The 19,365-nt window shown below is 40.5% G+C and overlaps 1 protein-coding gene across 2 annotated transcripts in view; it reads right to left on the reverse strand.

Annotated features, from left to right (window-relative positions):
• Window positions 1-18,438, reverse strand: part of LOC146550919 (poly(rC)-binding protein 4-like) — a 34,707-nt gene extending 16,269 nt beyond the window's left edge. Inside the window, exons 1-5 of one of the 2 annotated variants that reach the window (XM_085261212.1) lie at window positions 17,787-18,438; window positions 4,433-4,617; window positions 3,575-3,598; window positions 2,216-2,248; window positions 578-694 (exon numbers count right to left, since the gene is read on the reverse strand). In XM_085261212.1, coding sequence (XP_085117338.1) covers window positions 578-694; window positions 2,216-2,248; window positions 3,575-3,598; window positions 4,433-4,540 — 282 coding nt within the window. In that variant the 5' untranslated portion in view covers window positions 4,541-4,617; window positions 17,787-18,438. Of the gene's footprint in view, window positions 1-577; window positions 695-2,215; window positions 2,249-3,574; window positions 3,599-4,432; window positions 4,623-17,786 lie in introns of both variants that reach the window. The other variant, XM_085261211.1, reaches the window with a different exon arrangement.
• Between the last annotated feature and the right edge of the window lie 927 nt (window positions 18,439-19,365).

Genomic DNA, 19,365 nt, shown 5'->3' on the forward strand with positions numbered 1-19,365 from the left:
GCAAACTGCACACATTTTCTGATTTCAGGTTGGTCTCCTACATGACAAACCTTCATATGCATGCAACTATTGTAAAATAAATACATGAACTCATTTCATCTGAGTGTCACAGCAATGAATAACAGGCCTCATTTTAGCTTACAAACCTCTTAATATATACATAGTGCTGTATTACCCCAACAGAGCACTTGGCTGTCAGAGAGCAGGCTCATTGTCTGTAAAACTCCCTGCTGCTAAGACTGCTGGGAGACTTCCCATGATGCACTGAAGATTCTCCTCCTCTCCCTTCGTCTCACCCCCTGTGTCTATAGGCTGCAACTGCATATCATAACTTTGTCTTCTCTCTCCCATAGTTTATGTTTTGTCCAGTTTTTTGTTTTTTCTCTTTGCGCTTCTTCAAATCGTTTCTTTGCCCTCACTCCAACCAGTTATGGCTGTCCCTTTGAGTGGTTCTCCCAGAGGTTTCTTCCTGTTTTGCCAACAGCTTGCTCACTTGTAATATATTATATACTAAAACTCCTTAAGAAAATGATTGCTATAACTCAGCAGTATATAAATAAAAGTGAAGTAAAAATACCTCCTCCAGTTTGTATGTGATCATGGTAAAAGCTCTGAAGACGCTGTCTGTGGAGCCCGTGATGGTGATGATCCTTTCAGGACAGGATCCCTCTGAAATGTTGACTCGTGCGCTGCTCTGTTGAACCAGAAGTCAGCAGGTTATTTAAATTTCAGTAAAGGAATAGTTGGAAAATAAGTCCTTTAGCATTTGTTCTGTATAACAGTTGGAGGTGTGATGCTATATTTAAGGTTATATACTTAGCGTACGAACTTAGCGTAGTGTAACTTGTGAAGAGGAACAGGCCTGTTCCAGCTTTTTGGACAGCCTGGAGACACTTCAGTGATTGCCCCATTTCCACTTTTTTAGCTAATCTTCTCACAAATTTATTGGAAACAGGGAAGATAGAGCTGGCCTAGTGGATGCCTTTAGCACACTGTGTCCCATTTATGCAATACATAACATAAAGTGTGAAAAATGCTGAACTTTTTACCTTTGGTTGCTGTAGCCCCATAGTTAACATACAAACACAAATAACATATCCGTCCTGTTTTCTTACTCTTGACAACTAAAAATATGATACACATTTCCCCAAATTTCAGCTCGTTCTTCTTGGTCTGTTCTAAAGTGGCAGTACAGCTCATAATTTTAGAGAAAGTAGAGTGATAATGACATAACATTGACATGAGAAGGTGACGCTGTTTCTGCCCTCGTCTTCTTCCATTTTGTATGCTGGCATTTCTGGGTAAAGTGAGCAGACACAGGACTGTGTTCTGACCTCTGGGACATTTTCTCCAGGCAGCCCACTGACTCATTCCCCCCACTGTGACTGTAAGGCCCAGTGAGGACTGACAGGATGAGGCTCATATAATTGGGAAGTAACAAAAGGCCAGAACTGCCAAGCTAGATGGATGGATGAATGGATGACTACCACTAGTGAGAGGTTTGTCCCTTGTCCCATGACCTAACTATTCTTCTGTTTATCCGTATACCTCATAAAATACGACATAAAACCTTAGCAGCAAGAGAAAGAATCAAATGTGCTGTAAAGTGTCAGCCTAATTACTTTCTAATACAAAGAGTTATCCAAGCCGCATTAGTTTGGCTGCACCCTTGAGATTTATAAAGAGGGAATAGAGGAGCAGACATAGAAAAGAGGAAGTTGTTTTAAGCAGGAAAAAGAAATAGAAAAGAAAATTGAGAGAGAGAGCAGCTAGATGAGGTGCAGTGAAGAGAAGAGAGGGAGGACTTAAATTGAAAAAGGTGCTGTTATTGCCCAAAAGGCAATTCGGACAATGCACCTGTTCTGTATGCTTTTCAGACTCAAACCTCCAAAACAAGAAGAGAGAACTGAGCTGTATTATTATTATTACATGCAACTGCCAGAAAGCCTGACCAGTATTAGACGGCCTCTTGAGATTAAATTATGTTTTCTCTGGAGATGAACATACTGAGGGCCTAAAATAACAGAGATCTAGTGACTTCATGTCTTGATGTAAAAGATAGGGACAAAGTGGTGCACGGTAACAGCTAGTCACATCAGAGAAGCTGCATTCACTAGTCTCAAATGACACAAAAACATAATAATTAACACAGCAGAATGCTAAACAATTCTATTGAATGGTGTCGGAATGGTGATCGAAATCATGGACACTGTACCTCTTCCCGTATTCGTTTCACAGTCTCTCCTTTCTGAAAAAAGATAAAACGAAGGACAGCTTTAAACAGATGCAAATGTGCTTCAGTTCACCAAACAGTTACAACACATTGTTAGGCAAAATCTGCCATTTCTAACCACGTTAGATGGAAATTGCTCAGAAAAAAAAAAAAAGCATCGATAAGGCTTCAGTCTGCAGTGTATGCAGCGATGTTGTCATTTGCACTAACTTTGCAAAAACATATCAAATATACAGCATCTGAGCATATGAAGGAAATGTACACCTGCTGTAACGGCTGTGCTCGCAGCGCGTGTGAAGAGCTCCTGCCAGCGACAATAACATTTTGTCAGACTTGTGTCACACTGCAGCACATCCTCCGCTGATTTTTTGATTGCTTCGTCTCCCCTCTGCTATTTTATTTTGGCTCAACTTCATCCAACCTGTCATACCTCTGTTCACACTTTCGTGCAGCAACTGACGACCACTTTCTTTCACCAGTACCAAAAGCAATGTCATCTCACACCTCGGCAAACACTGTTGTTTACGATCTCGGGAAACGTATTACTTGGAGTCTATTGTGACTGTGCTGCTGGTGTTCTATTGATGGGGAAAGGATGAGAGGTTTTCCCAAAGAGATAGGAAGGGGAAAAAAGGCTGGAGGGTGGAGCAGTTATTATTTAGACAACTTATTAGCTCGAGTACTTCAGACAAAGTGCCTCCCACTCTGTCGAGCTGCACAGTATGCCCCATATTCAAATGCTTTCACCCGCTTCCTTTTTTACATTTTCTGTTGTCCACATCCATTGCAAAATCATTCTTTCCAGCACTTCACAGTTTTCTATATTCCTCTATTTTTCTTCTTTCATCCATTGTGATGCCTTTTGTAGGTGCAGAAGGCTCGATAGTAGGGGCTACTGAAGCAACACAGTCTCAATAGGCATTTCCTAGCAGACACTAAAAGTGCCCACAAGGGGCCAACTGTAATGCAGTATGTCTTTGGAGCTCAGTTTCAACAGGAGGCTTGCAGTCGGTGCTCTAATGTTTTTGTTTGATGGATTACTATGGCGCTTTGTGAAAGGTGGGGGAGGTCTTAAGAGGGTTGGTTGAAGACAATTACATTTAGGATGGGAATATTCAGAACAGCAAGTCTTTGTTACAGAGCTTTGTGTTCTGGTGATTCAAAACAAAATCAAGGCAGAGGGAAATTATTCTGCAGATGCTTTGAATGATGGAAAATGGCTACTGAGTTATATAAGAGCAAAACATCACCCATATATTTTAAATCACTGTTTTTTTAATGATTATTCCCTTTATATATGCAGATATGTTTACGAGTAGAATTAAAAATAGGAATTCTCACCTTTCCTATGATGCTGCCAACCTCCTGAATGCAAAGGGATGAAGATGATAGAGCATAAATAGAAACCAGGGAAAAGGCAAAAACTGATCACCCTCATAGTAACTGTTTATTTTTAGCATGTATGATTATGAAAAAAAAAAAACATTTTCACAGGACTCTGTGCACCTGTGAAAAACTAAGTACACCCCATCATTCAGTACCTTGTAGAATCACCTTTAGCAGCAATAACTTAAAGTAATCGTTTTCTGTGTGACTTTATTTGTTTAGGATTTTTGCCATTATTTTCATTGAAACACCTTGATTTTTTTTACAGCCATTTGGTTGTGACCCTTTTTTGGCCAAGCTTTGACGGCCTCTGTTTCACTCTTTGAAACCAAAGAGTGACTCCGAGATGGCCAGTTCCTGTGACTGCAGGACCCGTTCATCATGTTTGTGCTCATAGGCTTTGTTTGGTTCTTGACACATGTGGCTTGGAGTTTCTGTAAGCATCGCACGGTCTGACTTTAGGGTGAATTTGCTGGGATGCCCACTCCTGTAAAGACTGTGGTATTGTGTTAACACGCAGCTGAATCCTGGAGGCCAGCAAGCTGCCAGAACTTGTGCTTTTACAGAGGTGCTCACTCTTTGTCATAATCAATTAATCAAATGCATTTGATTATCAGTGCCTGGCTGCTGTTTGCCCTCTTAATTCCGGTGGAAACAGTGAGGGTGTGCTTAGTTTTTCGCAGGCCTGCCTATCACATAATCCCGTGAAAGCTTTTTATTTTTCACATGACTGTGATGTGTGAGGCTGTGACAAATCTTGTGCTTGAAAATGCCTTGAGTGCTGAAGCATGCGTGCATTCATTCATAAACAACCTTTCCATGCATGAGCAGTCGTAGTGTGAGGGTCACTCCCAAGCCCCCGTCGCCAAAGTCCTGCTCACAGTTCATGGTGATGTGGGAGTGGCACTCAGGGAGACGCATGAACAAGGCTCATTCGCTGGTCACACAGTCAAGCGAAGGCCAGCACTCGTTCTGTGGTTGTCCGAGATCGTTCAGTGCTGCTCTGGGAGAGAACAGAATTCAGAACCACACATATGCTCATGCATACACTATTGTTTCTAGCTCATGGATTTCTGAACAAACATTATAAATACTTGAAGAGAAAAATTAATTCAGCAACATCATTCACTGAGCACTATGTGGCACTATTATAACTAATGGTGTTCTCATTCATTTCTGGGAAATTGGATGCTTGTGCTGTATCTAACTCTATTGTTTACTAAACGATAATTCTGGAAGATCAAAAAAATTCAGATAAATGAGGACAAATCAAAGCGGAAATCAAACACATTTGTGACACGGAAGAGCTTTCAGGCAGGCAGAATGTAATTGTGAGCATCTCGGTGAGAAAGTTGTTCATTAGTTCAAGTCGATGTAATATCGATGGCGAAATTCATAACAAAGTCCTAATGAACACCACTGTGCATGCAGGGTATTGACCAGGAGCACCAGCAGTGTCAGCGATGCTGCATCTCATCATAGCTTTGGGATTGGAAGAGACTGTGGGTGGCCATCGATGACTAACTGTGTCTTCATTACCTGACAAGCAGTTTCTCTCACAGCAAGCTGAGTGACTTTTAAAATTGGATGTAACAAAGAAAAAAAAAAAAAAAGAGTGTAGCAGGAGATTCATGCAAAGTTAATCAAATTCATAAAATGGAAAATGTTTGGGGCTTCTTTGGGGATCTGATTTTATCTGCTCCATCACACTCGGATGGAGGGAAAAAAAGTGTTATGGCGAAGCGGAGCAGAATTTATACACAGACAGCAAATTAGATGCATCTGTAGTCATCCCAGGATGACATTGTGGCAGCAGCTTTGTGCATGCCAGTTATTTGACAAACCGAATGATGATTAATGCCTGAGTCACCTGGATGCTTACAGTCTTAGCATGACGTGCATAATTAGTTCACTGAGTCATTTTTGCTTCCTCTTGTTATTTTTTTTTTTATATTGCCTTACATTTGTCAGCATGGAGAGCAGAAGTGCATGTACAAGGGTGAAAGATGTGGATTGCTGCATCTAAATAAAACTGTTTCTTATTAGTTTTAGAACTTTCCAGTTTCCAATTTTTTAACAAAGTGAGCAACAATATTTTTTTAGTCTAAACTAACTAGCTAAGGTTGGCATCACGTACCAATCAATAAATTAATAATTGCTGTATAAATGTTGAACATTTGTGAAAAATGTTGATCACAATATCACAGCAAGAAGAAATTGGATCATTTTATTTTATTTTATCCTTGTTGATTAGAATAATAACGCTTTGGCTAAAAGCTAATGTCAACTAGTGAGCATCGTCAAGAGCAAAATGGCAGGCTTTAATGTTTCCAAGTTAATCATCTTAGATTGATGTGTTAGCAGGCTATATACTAATTAGCACTAATCCCAAGCTACAGCTGAGGCTGATGTCATTATTGTTACTGCAGTATTCTTAAAGGTTCAATAAATGAGATTATGAATATTGATACAACAGCACATGGCTCTTTGCTATGTAGATATGAATTAGTAAAATAATGATCTCTTAGCAAATAGTGAAGTCACATTTATAAAGAGGCTACTTCAGCGAGAGGCTGCTCACTGCACATGACACTGGCTCAAGCCCCATCCCCACCCTAACTCTAACCACACAGACCCATTTGGCTCTGCAGTGAGCGCCATTTGAAACCAGGAGCCCTGCTGTTAAACCATCCCTGTGTTTTGTTTTGTTTTGTTTTAAGAGAAAAGTGGTAATAAAGGCGGAAAGGTGGAGCACAGTTCAAAGCATTCAGTCAACTCAGACCCCATAAAAACTGATAACAGAGAAAATTTTAATTAATGTATTTATATATCACCCAACTTAAGTGCACTTGTTTTATCTCGGTTTTACTGCTCTGCTTTACTCTCTGTTTTACAATGTGTCTGCCTCCTCTGTGAAGGAGTAGAGTTAGCTTAATTAACATATCACCATCTTCCCCTAATCTCTACAGAAAAAATACATAAAAACAATGCTTCCCAAGCATCCTGCAAAACAGCGAGTATTGCTGAGCAGAAACTCCCAAAAACAAGCTTGGTGATGGTGGCAAATGGAAGCAATAACCAACAGACGGTAATAGCAACAATCGACCCCTTGGATAATAAAGTAGGCTTAAACCACAACCAGCTGCATCAAATGATTCTTTGTGGGGCTTCATAGCACATAACAATTAAAGCTCAAATTTATAATAAAGAGTTTTTTAAAAACACTATTCCTACATGATATTTCCAAAGTGTAAATATTATTTTCTCTATTCTGTGATCTACTATAGAGCTACATTTGTGCTTACCAATTTCACCCATATCAATATATCTGTGCTCCTATCTTCCTTAGAAATTATATAACTACTTCTTTGGTCCAGTGGACTAAAAAAATTCGATACCTTTGACCCTACAGTAGAAAACCTTTTCAGCGGCAGAGTGAGCATTTATTCTGTGGTTCAGAAATTGTTATCATTTTCTTTAAGAATGTCATTAAGAATAACAAAATTATCTCCTTTGACTCTTTATTTGAAAAGTATAAAATTTGCTATGAAAAATTCAAATGTCCCTTTAAAGCAGTCCTGTAGACAGTTGCTAAAGATCAAACCAAAAACCTTAAAGTTCCTTTTTTAAACCTGTAAGACAAAATCCAACACATTAATCATGCAATACTAACTAAGATAAAAGATGCCTGAAAACAATGCCGCTTGGGATCTCATTATTAGCTACATTTACATGCCAACTTCACTAGTTTCTCTGAGTATTAACTGCCAAAAAAAGTTCTGAATCTGTAATTCAAGTCATCCAAGATGACACCAATCACAAGCAACAATGGGCCATAAGTTAAGGTAATCTAATTTCATTTAAAAAAATATTTAGACTTCAGTCTTTGAGCTACACAACAACAGTGATCCTAACACTTGTATGGCAACAACTGCTGTGTCACGCAGATCAAATGATTTGGGATGTAATGCACTTTTAGCCCAGTGCTTAACTCGAATGAGATGGAAGGCTGCCTGTCCCCATTCAGTGGATCAATGAAGTCATGACCTGCTCTGAAATGAAGAAGGTGAGATACTCTGTTTATGTTTCACTTAAGAATATATATATTACAGAGTGTTTTCTTTTCTTCACTGATTATTGCTTAGGTGTAAACAACTTGTACTTTATATAGACACCTTAATTTCCATGCACTGTAAATCTGTTGTTTTCTATTTTGCTTTTGTTATCTTTCTTTATTGCAAGGAGGCAAACAATTGTTAAGTGTTTAAATAACTAAGTTTAACTGAGTGAGCATTGCCTCTAAAACAGCCCAGGGGAGGCTACATGGACCCATTAGCTCAACTAAGTTTTGAAAAACAAATGAAGAAAAAAGCAATGCATAAATTTATAAATAATGATGTTTGAGAGTTTTATATAATTTAATAATAATTTAGCAGTATGCACTTTCATATGACTGATAGCTAACCATCTAAGGTCTACGCCATCATAACCCTAACCCTGCACTTTGGCATGTCAGTATCAACCATTGCTAGCAAAATGGTGCTTTGCAATATCAAAGAAAAACAAACACCTGAATCCTAAAATATCTACTGAGGTGATCTAAAGTGTAACACTAAATGTAATTCAGAACATTTGAGCTTTTTTAGGTATTATTTTACATAGTTTAAAGGTACCAGTATGACATCATATACAATCTAAAACCCTTCTGTGACATTTACAGTAAAATGTATCCACACAGCATAGAAAAATATAAGCATGATTAATTTGTTGGCTTCAACCTATTTTCTTAAACGTATCAAACCGTCAATAAAATCCACATAACTGAACTGTTGGGATTAAACTGGAATATAGTTTAAACTCTGCACTTTCAATACAAGTTGAAACGGAGACTCTCTGAGACTGCTGCATCTTTGGAGTCAAGCATGTTCATTGACTCCAAAGGGTTAAAAAAGTTGAAATTAAACTTTTGCTACTGTATCTTAAGTAGTTCTGAAGCTGTGACAACATTTGTCCACAAACAGGCAGACAAACGCCTGTCCAGCAGCTTTATGGTGGTTCTTCAGTGTCTTGGGGACTACATTTTTGAACCATGACACACATGCACTCAGAGGGCGAAAACAACAACAGCTACGTTTTTGCAGCTAGTAATTAACGTCTCCCCTTTGACTCATCAAGGCCACTTGTCTGCCAAACACATTCCAACCAGCCTACAGTGCTAATGCATACCAGCCTACTGCTGCAGTCCTTCTGACAATGCCTGACTTATGTGTGTGCGTTTATAAATCTACATTCTGTCTATACATTTGGTGAGCTATAAGAGGAGATCATGTTTAATAAATGGCTGTTATTTTAGAGTAGATCCTATTCCGCAGTGACTTGTTGTAGGCAGGTTTATTGCTTTTACTTAACGTGCAAGGACATCGCTGTTTGTTTGATTTATTAATGCACTGGATGCCTGCAAAGACATGTTCAAATACTTGCACACAACCTTCTTAAGATGTCGCAGAGGTTGACTGTCTCTGTGAGCTTTATATTCCCACCGTGGCCATGGCACGTCTAACATGCTAGCCCATCAAAATGTGGCAGGAAGTGGAGCGGAGTGCCTTTGTGCTGGATTCAGTTGCATCAAATCAATCAGCCTTCATCTGCTTTTTTTTGAAAGTGATGCTCATTGGATTGACTTACAAAGCTATCAGTTAGGAGCTCATCTACATACAATTTCCATAAATATCAAACAGAGCCAAAGGGGCTGGAGATAAACAAAAACTGGAGCATTTTACTTGCCATCAGCTACAGATTTAAGGCTAAGTAATCATGACTTTAAAGTTGATCGATGCATCCTGAACACATGTGTTATCACAGAGCACATTTATGCAACCCGTAGGCTAACTTCATTATCTTTAGGCACTGAGGGGCATGGCTAAAATGTTAGCACTTATTGCATTAGGAGTTAATGGTTAGAGGGATCATTATGTGCATCTCTGTGGGTTGATAACAAGGCATGTGCTCTGTGTCTGTGTGAGGGCGGTGAGTCTCTGAACTCTTCATTTCCAGAATCCCAAGCAGCACTGTTGCAGGATGAACAGAGCCCCTCTGTTCTAAATTAGACCTGGTAACAGAGAACACGGAATTAGCAAAGTGCAGACTGCAGCACTAGGCTGCCAAACTGCAGTCAGACTAGGAAAGAAAGGTGAAGAGTCCACCTACTGTTCTGCTCCTATGTCACTTATATTGTGACCTGGGTCTTGCTCTGCTTGACTGCATAAAGCATGAAAGAGCTTCAGTTATGAGTCACTGCTTTTATCCAGCCTTATATACACCGGATTAGGCATGACTTTGTAACACAAAGACTGAAAACAAATGACCATAAGAGGCCTTGGTTACTGTTGACTAAGTAAAAGTAGCCAGGTTCAAATAATTTTTTTTTGGGGGGGGGGTTGTGATTTGGGGGCTGCTATGCTAAACTGACCGAGTATGTAATAGCAAAGGTCACCACTTTATTAGTTCATCTGGATGTTTACAAAAAGCAGTTTGGGTAATAACTGATTCAATTCAATTGTATCTATACAGCACCAATTCACAGCAACAGTCACCTCAGGGCACTTTACACTGTAAGATAAAGACTTTCCAATATTAAAGGTAAGAACCCCAAACCCTTATCAGCAAGCACTTGGCAACAGTGGGAAGGGAAAACTCCTATTTGCCAGGAAGAAACCTCCAGCAGAACTGGGCTCAGGAAGGGGCAGCCATCTGCCGTATCGGTTGAGGGGAGAGGGGAAAGAAAAGATGTTGGGGGCATAAGAAGAGATAATTTTAGCCTTGCTAGCAGCTTGGCTTTGGGAAGGCAATGCCTACACCAAAATATCTCAACAAATAATTCTAGTGGTCATGTATTCTCCTAATTTTGGTTATTCTAACTTGTTTTTACGACATCACTAGGCTGACTTTTATGGATTTTACTGAAATCATTTTTGCACAGATACAGACTTTCCTTCTCGCTTGTGTCTCTGTCACTTTTTGCTTACTAGTATCGCTATACTGCTGAACTGTTGGATGGAGCTTTTGCATTAACATTTGTGATTCTATGGACATTTGTGTGAAAAATACTTAAACTAATCACATTCTCATTAGCCTTAGCTGTCCTTTTGGATTAATGCAAATGATCATGTCAGCATGCTAAATTCACACGAGAAGAACAGAGCTGACGAGCCCCAAAATGGAGGCCAATGTGGAAGCGTATTAAACCTCCTCTGGTTTTAAAAAATTAGTTACGTTTGAATGGAAGTCAACGGAAAATGACCCTTTATATTTCACCTCGGTATTCCTGATGAATTTATGACTGTCAGTTGCTAATTTTGCTAAGTTATTCATGTTATTAGCTAGGTTCAAATTAGTGAATACAACAAAATGGTCAAATAACTGTTTCCATTAGTGTAAAAAAACAGCAGTGGCAAAGCAGATTATGTTTTAGAGTGGTCGCTTCTTGTGACTGACAAATTACTAATGCTCAGCTCAAAACCACTTAAATAGAATTTACTAATCGTTGATGTTTTGTGGCCTATTCCACCATTTATATACAGTCTATGGCTAAAGTAGATCATTTAAGTAGGACAATCTGCGTCCTTTCAGTATTTTCACTAACAATATGTAAGATTAAGTTGAAGTTTTTTGCTCAAAGGAACAATTTTAGCCTTGTTGTCTTTATGAAAGTTGGTGTCTTCAAAATACTTGTAAATCTTTCCCACAGTCATTAACTGAGAACATATAGCACATACAACATGACAACGAATAAAAAATCGACAGAAAATCCCAACACCACGCTTGTTATTAAAAAGATGTAACAATGTAAAATTATCCTTAAAGTTAAATCGAGCAAGAATCCAGAGTTGGTGTTTTTTTGTGAACCGTCCATAACCTCAAAGATATCATGGATAAAAGCAATCGGCATACATCCCCTGACAGCAACCACAGTTTTTTTTCTTTTCCTTGCCAGATTTTCAGGTGCTTCCACTACAGAGAGTCTGTCAAGATGAAAAGAATGTTTTACAGCGGGCTTGTTTGGAGGACTGGGCACCTGTTCTGAGACAACCGTATCCCTCACACAATCCTGGCAAATAGGCGATTCTGGGCTGGCTTAGAGGAAATGAAGAAGGATGTGCCTGGTCTCCATGGTGAACAACAGAAACAGGGTATGCCCCCGCCTCTCCATATGTGGGACCGGGGGTATTGTGTGTCTGCTCCATCAACACGCATAGGCGAAGAGGACAGGGTGTCCCTCGGGTGGGCACATATGGAGCAGTAAGTGGGAGGGTGTCAATGTGTGTACACACGCACAGTGAGAGTACCAAGAGGTGAAAGACCATTTACACATATGTATACCCCCCCACCCCAACATTCATATGCCTATGTGCCCCAAAACAAAACTCAAAACAAGACACACACACAGCTGCTGGGATGAAAGGAGTCAACAATCCACACAAGACACACACATACAGACAGTGTCCAGTGGAAGCACAACAGCGGACAGGCTTTGATCTACTCAGAACTTCCACAGGAAGACTTTATACACCCATCTGTCACGACAAACTCAAACTGCTGCGATGTTTGAGTACACGGGGTGACACAATGAAAGCGTCATCTCCTCAGACAATGATGAAAAAATACAACAGACAAAAGCAATAAATCTCCAGGCTCCTCTTTGCTACTGGTTAGTCGGTCTCCAAACTTACATGAAATGCACACGTCTGCTCGACTTACGTCTAAACAAACTTTCGGCCATTTTAAGCGTCTGTCTGTAAATCTGATTACTTACAGCAGAGGAGAGGGTGTGTGAAAGCACTAACATAGCTAATGACTGCATACTGAATAGAAATGATGCAAAGGCCTCTTGATCAAATAAACTCTATTCCTTGTAATTGAAATTTTCAAAGTGGAAGAGCTTTAACCACATCACAGCAAATGGTCATTCCAAGATGCAGCACTTGTACCGCTTTTTGAGCAGCGCCACAGTGATGTCAACACATCTATGTGACTGTGGAATTTTTAAGTGAAATTTTTGCCTTTGTACAAATAAAGCGTACGATCTCATGAATGCTTTCAAATTCTCTTTAAGCTGCAGCTAATAGTAAAAACATCATTAAAGTTTAAACCTCTGCTTTAGCGCTACAGCGTTGTGTGGTGACTCAAGAAAAACTTTCTTCTAGTCTTCAGTGAGGAGCTGCTAAATCCTGATCAGACCAAAGAAACATTTTGCATCACCCACGTTAGATTATGAAGAAAAAAAAAGAAGAAAAACTACAATAAATTGACAGTAAACCCCTTTCAGTATAGTTCAGCAACATATATTGCAAGAATAATGAGCACTCGATTGAAGAATTAAACGGTTACACCAATACAGCTGCACTTCCATAACCTCTCCAGGGTCGAGAGGCAAAAAAAGAGAGAGGAGAAGAGGGCTTTAGTTGTGAAATAGGAGAGGCTTGAAATTAAAGAGTAGTGTTTCATCTCTCGGCATGTCTGTCTCAGCTCTGTCACATATAATGGGAGGGGTCAGCCCTTGGCACAGAGGGGACTGTCCTCTGCTATCAGCCCACCGCTTCATCTAGCGTTAAAGCATAACCGTGTAAGCCTGCAGTTCAAGTCGCCTGTCAACCGCAGGGCTCCAGAGAGGGTTATCAGGCCCCCGAGCTGTCGGCTGCTCCTGCAGCAGAGAGAACGGCCAGCGGTCACATTCACTACGGCCACCGCGCCTAAATGTGGGCTGACGCTGATAAGATTACCCCAGGGCAGTGTGTTTTTAAAACATTCAGTAAAACTACAAGATTTCTGATTTCTGATTTTATAAACAAAGCCGCTGAAAAGCTGTCTTCACAATGAACGCGCCTAATTGAAAATCCTGCGATAACACGCCTTCTGAAACTTTGTGGGTTTGTCAGCTGGGTGGTGGTGCAGGGTAATACATTTGTAGCCATTTATACACACAATAATCTTATTCACACAAGCTGTAGAGCCACTGTTTATTTACATCACTGATATTGGAAACGGCTGCATTTTAAAAGTGGCAGGAATCGTTACTGTCAAGGCTTCTTCTTGTCATTGCAACTTACAGTCATGTCAGTTTGTCTATACAGCTTAGACACAGACAGCTTTCTGTGGCAGAATCTGCATACTTACAAGGGAACCCGGCAGCTAATGAACAGCAGTGTAATTGACATACTAGCACGGGAGTCTATAAAATGCCATCAGTTTCTCTCACTGTCAGGGTGGAGCAGTATTTATTTAGTTCTGGCTCAATGGGGATTAATAAGCATATACCCTTGAAGGAATGTGGCCACTCTGCGATTGATCAGTTCTAGATGCAGTTGTTTTTTACAAAGAAACACATCCCCTCATTAGGTAAACCCCAATCCCTCCCTTCTTCTCATTATTGCCAGTGGGGGGAAAAAAACAACAACAACACAAACATGCAGATAATGACCTTATAAGGAGATGTTTGTGGGCTGTCAATTGTTATATATATGCATATATATATATGCATATATGCCATGTGGCTGTTGGACCCAGGCACAGCGTGCCACTGTCTGAGCCTGTATTTACACTGGCTTTAGTTAGCATAGGGACAGTGGGGCCCAGGCATACATATTGTACAACTGTCATTTAACTGTCAAATCCCCCAACAAAAAATAAACAAATAAATAAAAATCTGGTTTCAAACAAAAATCTTCAGCATATTTCATATGCTGTCCCCGAGTGTTTATCCTTCTGGATACAACATTGAAATTTTCTAATCATTTGCCTTGCCTCTCCTTACAATGGCGTGTCTCTTATTATCAGAGAGCTCCTACTAGGACCATATATCATTTTGAATGGCTTTTTGGCATGGTGGAGAATACACTTTGGCAGGGTATTAACTCCAGCTTTTATCCCATCCTTCTTACTGGATGAAGGTCACTCCCTCTATCTGCAAAATGACTTTTCTCTCTTCTCTTTCATCCCTGCTTTCCTCCCATCCTCCACACCAGGGCATGAGTCAGAGAATCTGACACCTCACAGGAGAGGAGAGTAGAGGGAGGAGAAAGTGAGCGAGATGGGAGACAAACTGAGGAAGAAAACAAGCAGAGATGGAGACAGTTGGAGGGAAGAGAGACAAGTTGATCAATATCTCGCAGAAACAAGGAACCTGAGACGATCTGGAGTGGCCCCCGCTTCCTTGAGGTACAAGACGCTGCATTAAACATGGCAAATCCATCAGTGCACAGATGGTGCAGGAATCCTCATCATAATTCTCAGCTGTGCAATGTCCTTTATAGTTTCGCACAGTTCGTCTGCAGGATTATACTGCTTGCAGCATCACTACGCTTAAGTTGGCTGACTCAATGGTGTATTATTTGACATAAAACATTACCGCGCGTTGAGCTGAAACTACGGATTACATAAGCTTCAAAACAAACTGAGCACAAACCCAAAAATAGTGCGGTCCCTGTTAAATATTTCACGCGCTAGGCAGCTGAAGGGGGGATAAAAAGCTTCTCTCCTTCTCTGTCGCATACAAACACACACACACATAGATGCAGATGGCCAATTGAAAGAAAAACCTCCATTTAGTGTTCTGTAGGGCAGAGCGGATTACTTCATGAAGGCAGTCTTTTAGCTTATTCGCACGACATACAGGACTTACTGGATTTGAGTGTTTAGAATACACCTATCATTACTTCTTAAGGCGCTCTGTAAAGACAGCATAAAAGGTCCTCTTTGACGGTAACTTCTGGACTAAATAAATCATGCTCATGAGACTCTTTGTGAGACACAACAGGAGAGTCATGAGGCTTGCTTGGTCAATCTTTGGAGCTCAGCACAGAGCTATCTTTTCATAGCAGGGACAGCCCGAAGCTCTGTCAGCCACTGGGTCTGTTTAAAGAACAGCAGTGAGGGTCACATTGTGTTAGAGAAGAAAGGGTCTCTTCATAGCAATACAAGAAGATTCAAAAAAGGCTCTCTGTGCTGTTTATATGCAGGGAGGGCGCCAGATCACAAATCAACAAGTACTCATGTAATGTTGTTCCATAGCTTTCTTGTGTCTCATGGTAAAGCATGAGAATAATAATGATCACAATAGGAGTACAGCCTCAAGTGTCTGTAGTTATTAGATAGTGACAAGCACAGGTTAATCACTCAAAAGCAGGTTAATTGCTACAGGGGATTTATCTCAAGTATTAGAGAGGAAATTGATATGTATTGAAAAAATGCTCCTGTGATACAACATCTAAATTAAAGCCTGAAAGAAGGCGATGATACTTCTAAGCTTCAAACACTGCAAGGTATTACAATTAAATTACTGCTGAAAAGCAGAAAAAAATAAGACAAAGATAAGTCTGTGATGCGATAAAATCAATAGAATAATATTGAAATCTGCATGCAATTTAAGCTGTTTGCTGTCCCATGCGCTGCTTTCACTACAGGAATGCTTTTCCCGTATTCTCCTTATGAGTAAAAAGTGATTGAATATCCCCTCATATCACTCTGCAGAACTCTTTATTAGAGTAAAGCTGCTGTGCTGAGCTACATTTACTTGATGACTGCAAAGCAAAACTAAGCATTGTGCCTTTTTTTACTCCCTCCTGCTGAGGGATTATTGGCAGTTCCCAGACGTTGGAGCAGCACGTGTCAGGTCTGGCTTCTGTTATTTATGAGGCCTCGCAGCCCCAGCCCTCACTCTGCAGCAGAGATGCAGGTGGGGTTTCATTATTGAAGATGTTCTTCCACTTCTTATTAGATCTCTGACTCTCAGAGTGCATTAAGGAATTGCAGCTGGACAGAGAATCAGCAATACATGATGGCCCACCTCTTTGCCCCCCAGAGTGTTTTTAAAAGATACGTGTGCCTCTTATATCAGACAAATTGTATGTCCTACTCCCTTCCCAGAAATAAATAGTGTTTGCACTCAAGCAGATGCCCCGTTCACTACACACAGATGAAAAATCAGTTTCTTATTGATCTCGCCTTTGTCCTTTCAGAACACATATCTAAATCATGTTCTGCTCCTTCAGTAGAACCGCCATACAACGCACTGCATCCGAGCCAAACATCTATACTCTAAGTAATGTGCAATCCTCTAATTGTGCCCCCATTTCTCTCCGGATGTGAACATGCAAGATTCATGAGCATCTCCAGGCAGCAAGGATGATGATTTCCTAAATCGATGAGAAGGTCCACTCTCAGATGTTTTTTAATTGATTCTATTGTACTAAGGAGCCTAAACAATATGCTCAGATTATTGCAAAATGTAAATGAAACTGCAAGTGAAAACTGAAATACCAGAGCCAATATATTTGGAAGCAACAGCTAAATGAGAATAATCCTGTAAGGAGTACTGTTTAGGAACAGTGTGTGCACAATTGAGAGGAAAGTCAAAGAGTGTCATTTGTGTTATTGTTTAGAAACTTACAGTTGAGCAAATGTGGACGGATTCATACATTTAGGGTAAATTATAAACATTTCCAGACAAAATGCGTTTGCACAATATATACCCCTACGTAGGGGTCAGCTTGTTATGATAGTTCTTCCATGCGGTGCAATACAAGTGCACTTAGGCATCTTGGTGAATAATGGTGCTGTCACATACACTCGCTGCCTCAGCACCAAGCGGGCGCCCACAGTACGGGACTTGTTGAGAATGATCTTTGTGTTTCAGGACGGGCCTGGCCAACGGGGTCCACTTTCATTATCATAAAACCGTGCACACACACAAGAGCCCAATTGTCTCCCCGCTCTTACTGCTGTCCCCTGCTCATCTGGGGACTTTCTGCCATATGCTGGATTTAACAACCCAGTCATTTTACGGCTTCATTAATTCAGCTCCACACACAAATGATTTCATCCTACACTGTTCTCACATGAGTGCGCACGAGTAAAAACATTAGGGACTGTAGTAATTTAGAACGACGGCAGGAATTAGGCAGTTAAAGGGCCTGATTGTGGTTGTTGAGACGAATGTGTAAGCTAAATTGTAAATATATGGCTTGATGTAGGCCTAATTCGAGAAATAAGACACTATATTTGAAGCCGACAGCGAGCAAGAATGTCACGTATTGGATAAGAGGTGTTTTAAGTTGGAGAATAGGGAACTAGCTGTCCAAAAATGTGCCTTTCCAAATAAACCGACACTTACCTGATTTCATGCAAAGGTCGCAGTCAGCAGTTCCCTCTAAACTATCCCCATGGATCTGTGTTGGCCGGGCTTTGTATCCACATAGAGTCCAATGACACGGAGGTGTAGTGCGGACTGTCCTCCCGGAGTGTCAGCAGACTGGAGTGCAGAGCGCCTGTGCGCTGAGGAGAGACACACACACACAGAGAGAGAGAGATGCAGGCAGCGACCACCCCGCTCACCCTGATAGCCAGTAACCGAGGCAGCCCGTGGGACAGAGCCGAGTGTTCTTTGGGTAAAAATCCTCCGGTTCAGCTGCTTCCAAGTGTCTGATATCTCTTCATCCCTGCCTCGGTCGGTGTGCTGCTTTTGTGATCCTTCCAGTCCTCACAGGACCTCTGCTGAGAGCGTGCCGCGCCTATTCGCCCTGTGCGTCGCACCGCAGATTGACACACTCAAGATCACGAGTGCTTGCTCGGTCTCACTGTACACCAACTTGTCTCAGTCATAAAACGGAATCAGATGGAGAAATGCACAATGATCGGGAGAAGTTTCATACCTGAAGGGTATGCCAACTTAACCTAGTTTAAAAAAAATAAATAAAAAATAAATCACAAAATATTACATTACAACTGATTTTAATTAACCACCTTAAACATTATCCCGCTGAGTGCAAGGCAGATTACCCATCTTTGAGTACAGTTTCAGGCTTTAGGCTTTACATATCAATGATAACGGTAATCTTAATAATGCAAATATTTAGTCAATTTATAAAATGTGCAGATCAAAATTCACTGGCTCCAGCAAAGTTGGTGGCGCAGGGCTTAAATTTAAGCTTTCTTTTGAAGTTTTAAACCAGCAACTTTCTCTCACATGGCGCCATCTAGTGTCTATGTCTTGATATTGCTGTTGTTTTAAGCGTTTCTGCAAAGGTGAGGGGCACAGTAATAAACTGTGTATCATTTTAAATAATTCGCAGTATATACTCTTTCTGAAGTCACTTATCCTGTGAAGGGCTGGGACTGTGATGACTTTAAATTACCCTGATTTTTCACAAGTCTTGGCATTCCCTTCTAAGAAATGTGAAATTAACAACGTTAAAGTGGCAGAAGGAAGAAAATTTGTCTGTTTCACACCAAGCAAAAGACACCTACAGCGAATTTCACTTCACGAGAAACAGCTCATTAATTTAAAAACACTAGAGCAAGACATCCAGACAGCTCCCACCGCTCCTGAATGAAGGAGGAACCGTCTGGGTAATTTGAGCATGACATCTCCATCTATTTCACAAATTATCTCAGGTGGCTCTCATTCATGCCAAAGAATGAGAACAGGATGGATGTGAACTTGTATTTTTATTTCTAAATAACAGACTGTTATTCATTACTGCTTGGCTTTTTTTTTTTTTAAAAAACCAATGTCTCTGCACGCTGTTACATTTTGTTTCATTGTTTGATGGTGACATTTCGTCCTGGCTGGGAGTCAAAAAGGAACAGAGCAGCTATGGTTCAGAAAGTAAATAAGACTTGTGGGAAAAGATATTTCCAGCAGATACATTCAAACAGCTTTTAAGGTTATTAAGAATTTATTTCCCTAAGGT

This window comes from Mchenga conophoros, linkage group LG20 (assembly GCF_057382185.1).
Source record: "Mchenga conophoros isolate Kocher_MC1m ecotype Shallow Benthic linkage group LG20, M_conophoros_male_GT1.1, whole genome shotgun sequence".
Taxonomy (NCBI): Eukaryota; Metazoa; Chordata; class Actinopteri; order Cichliformes; family Cichlidae; genus Mchenga; species Mchenga conophoros.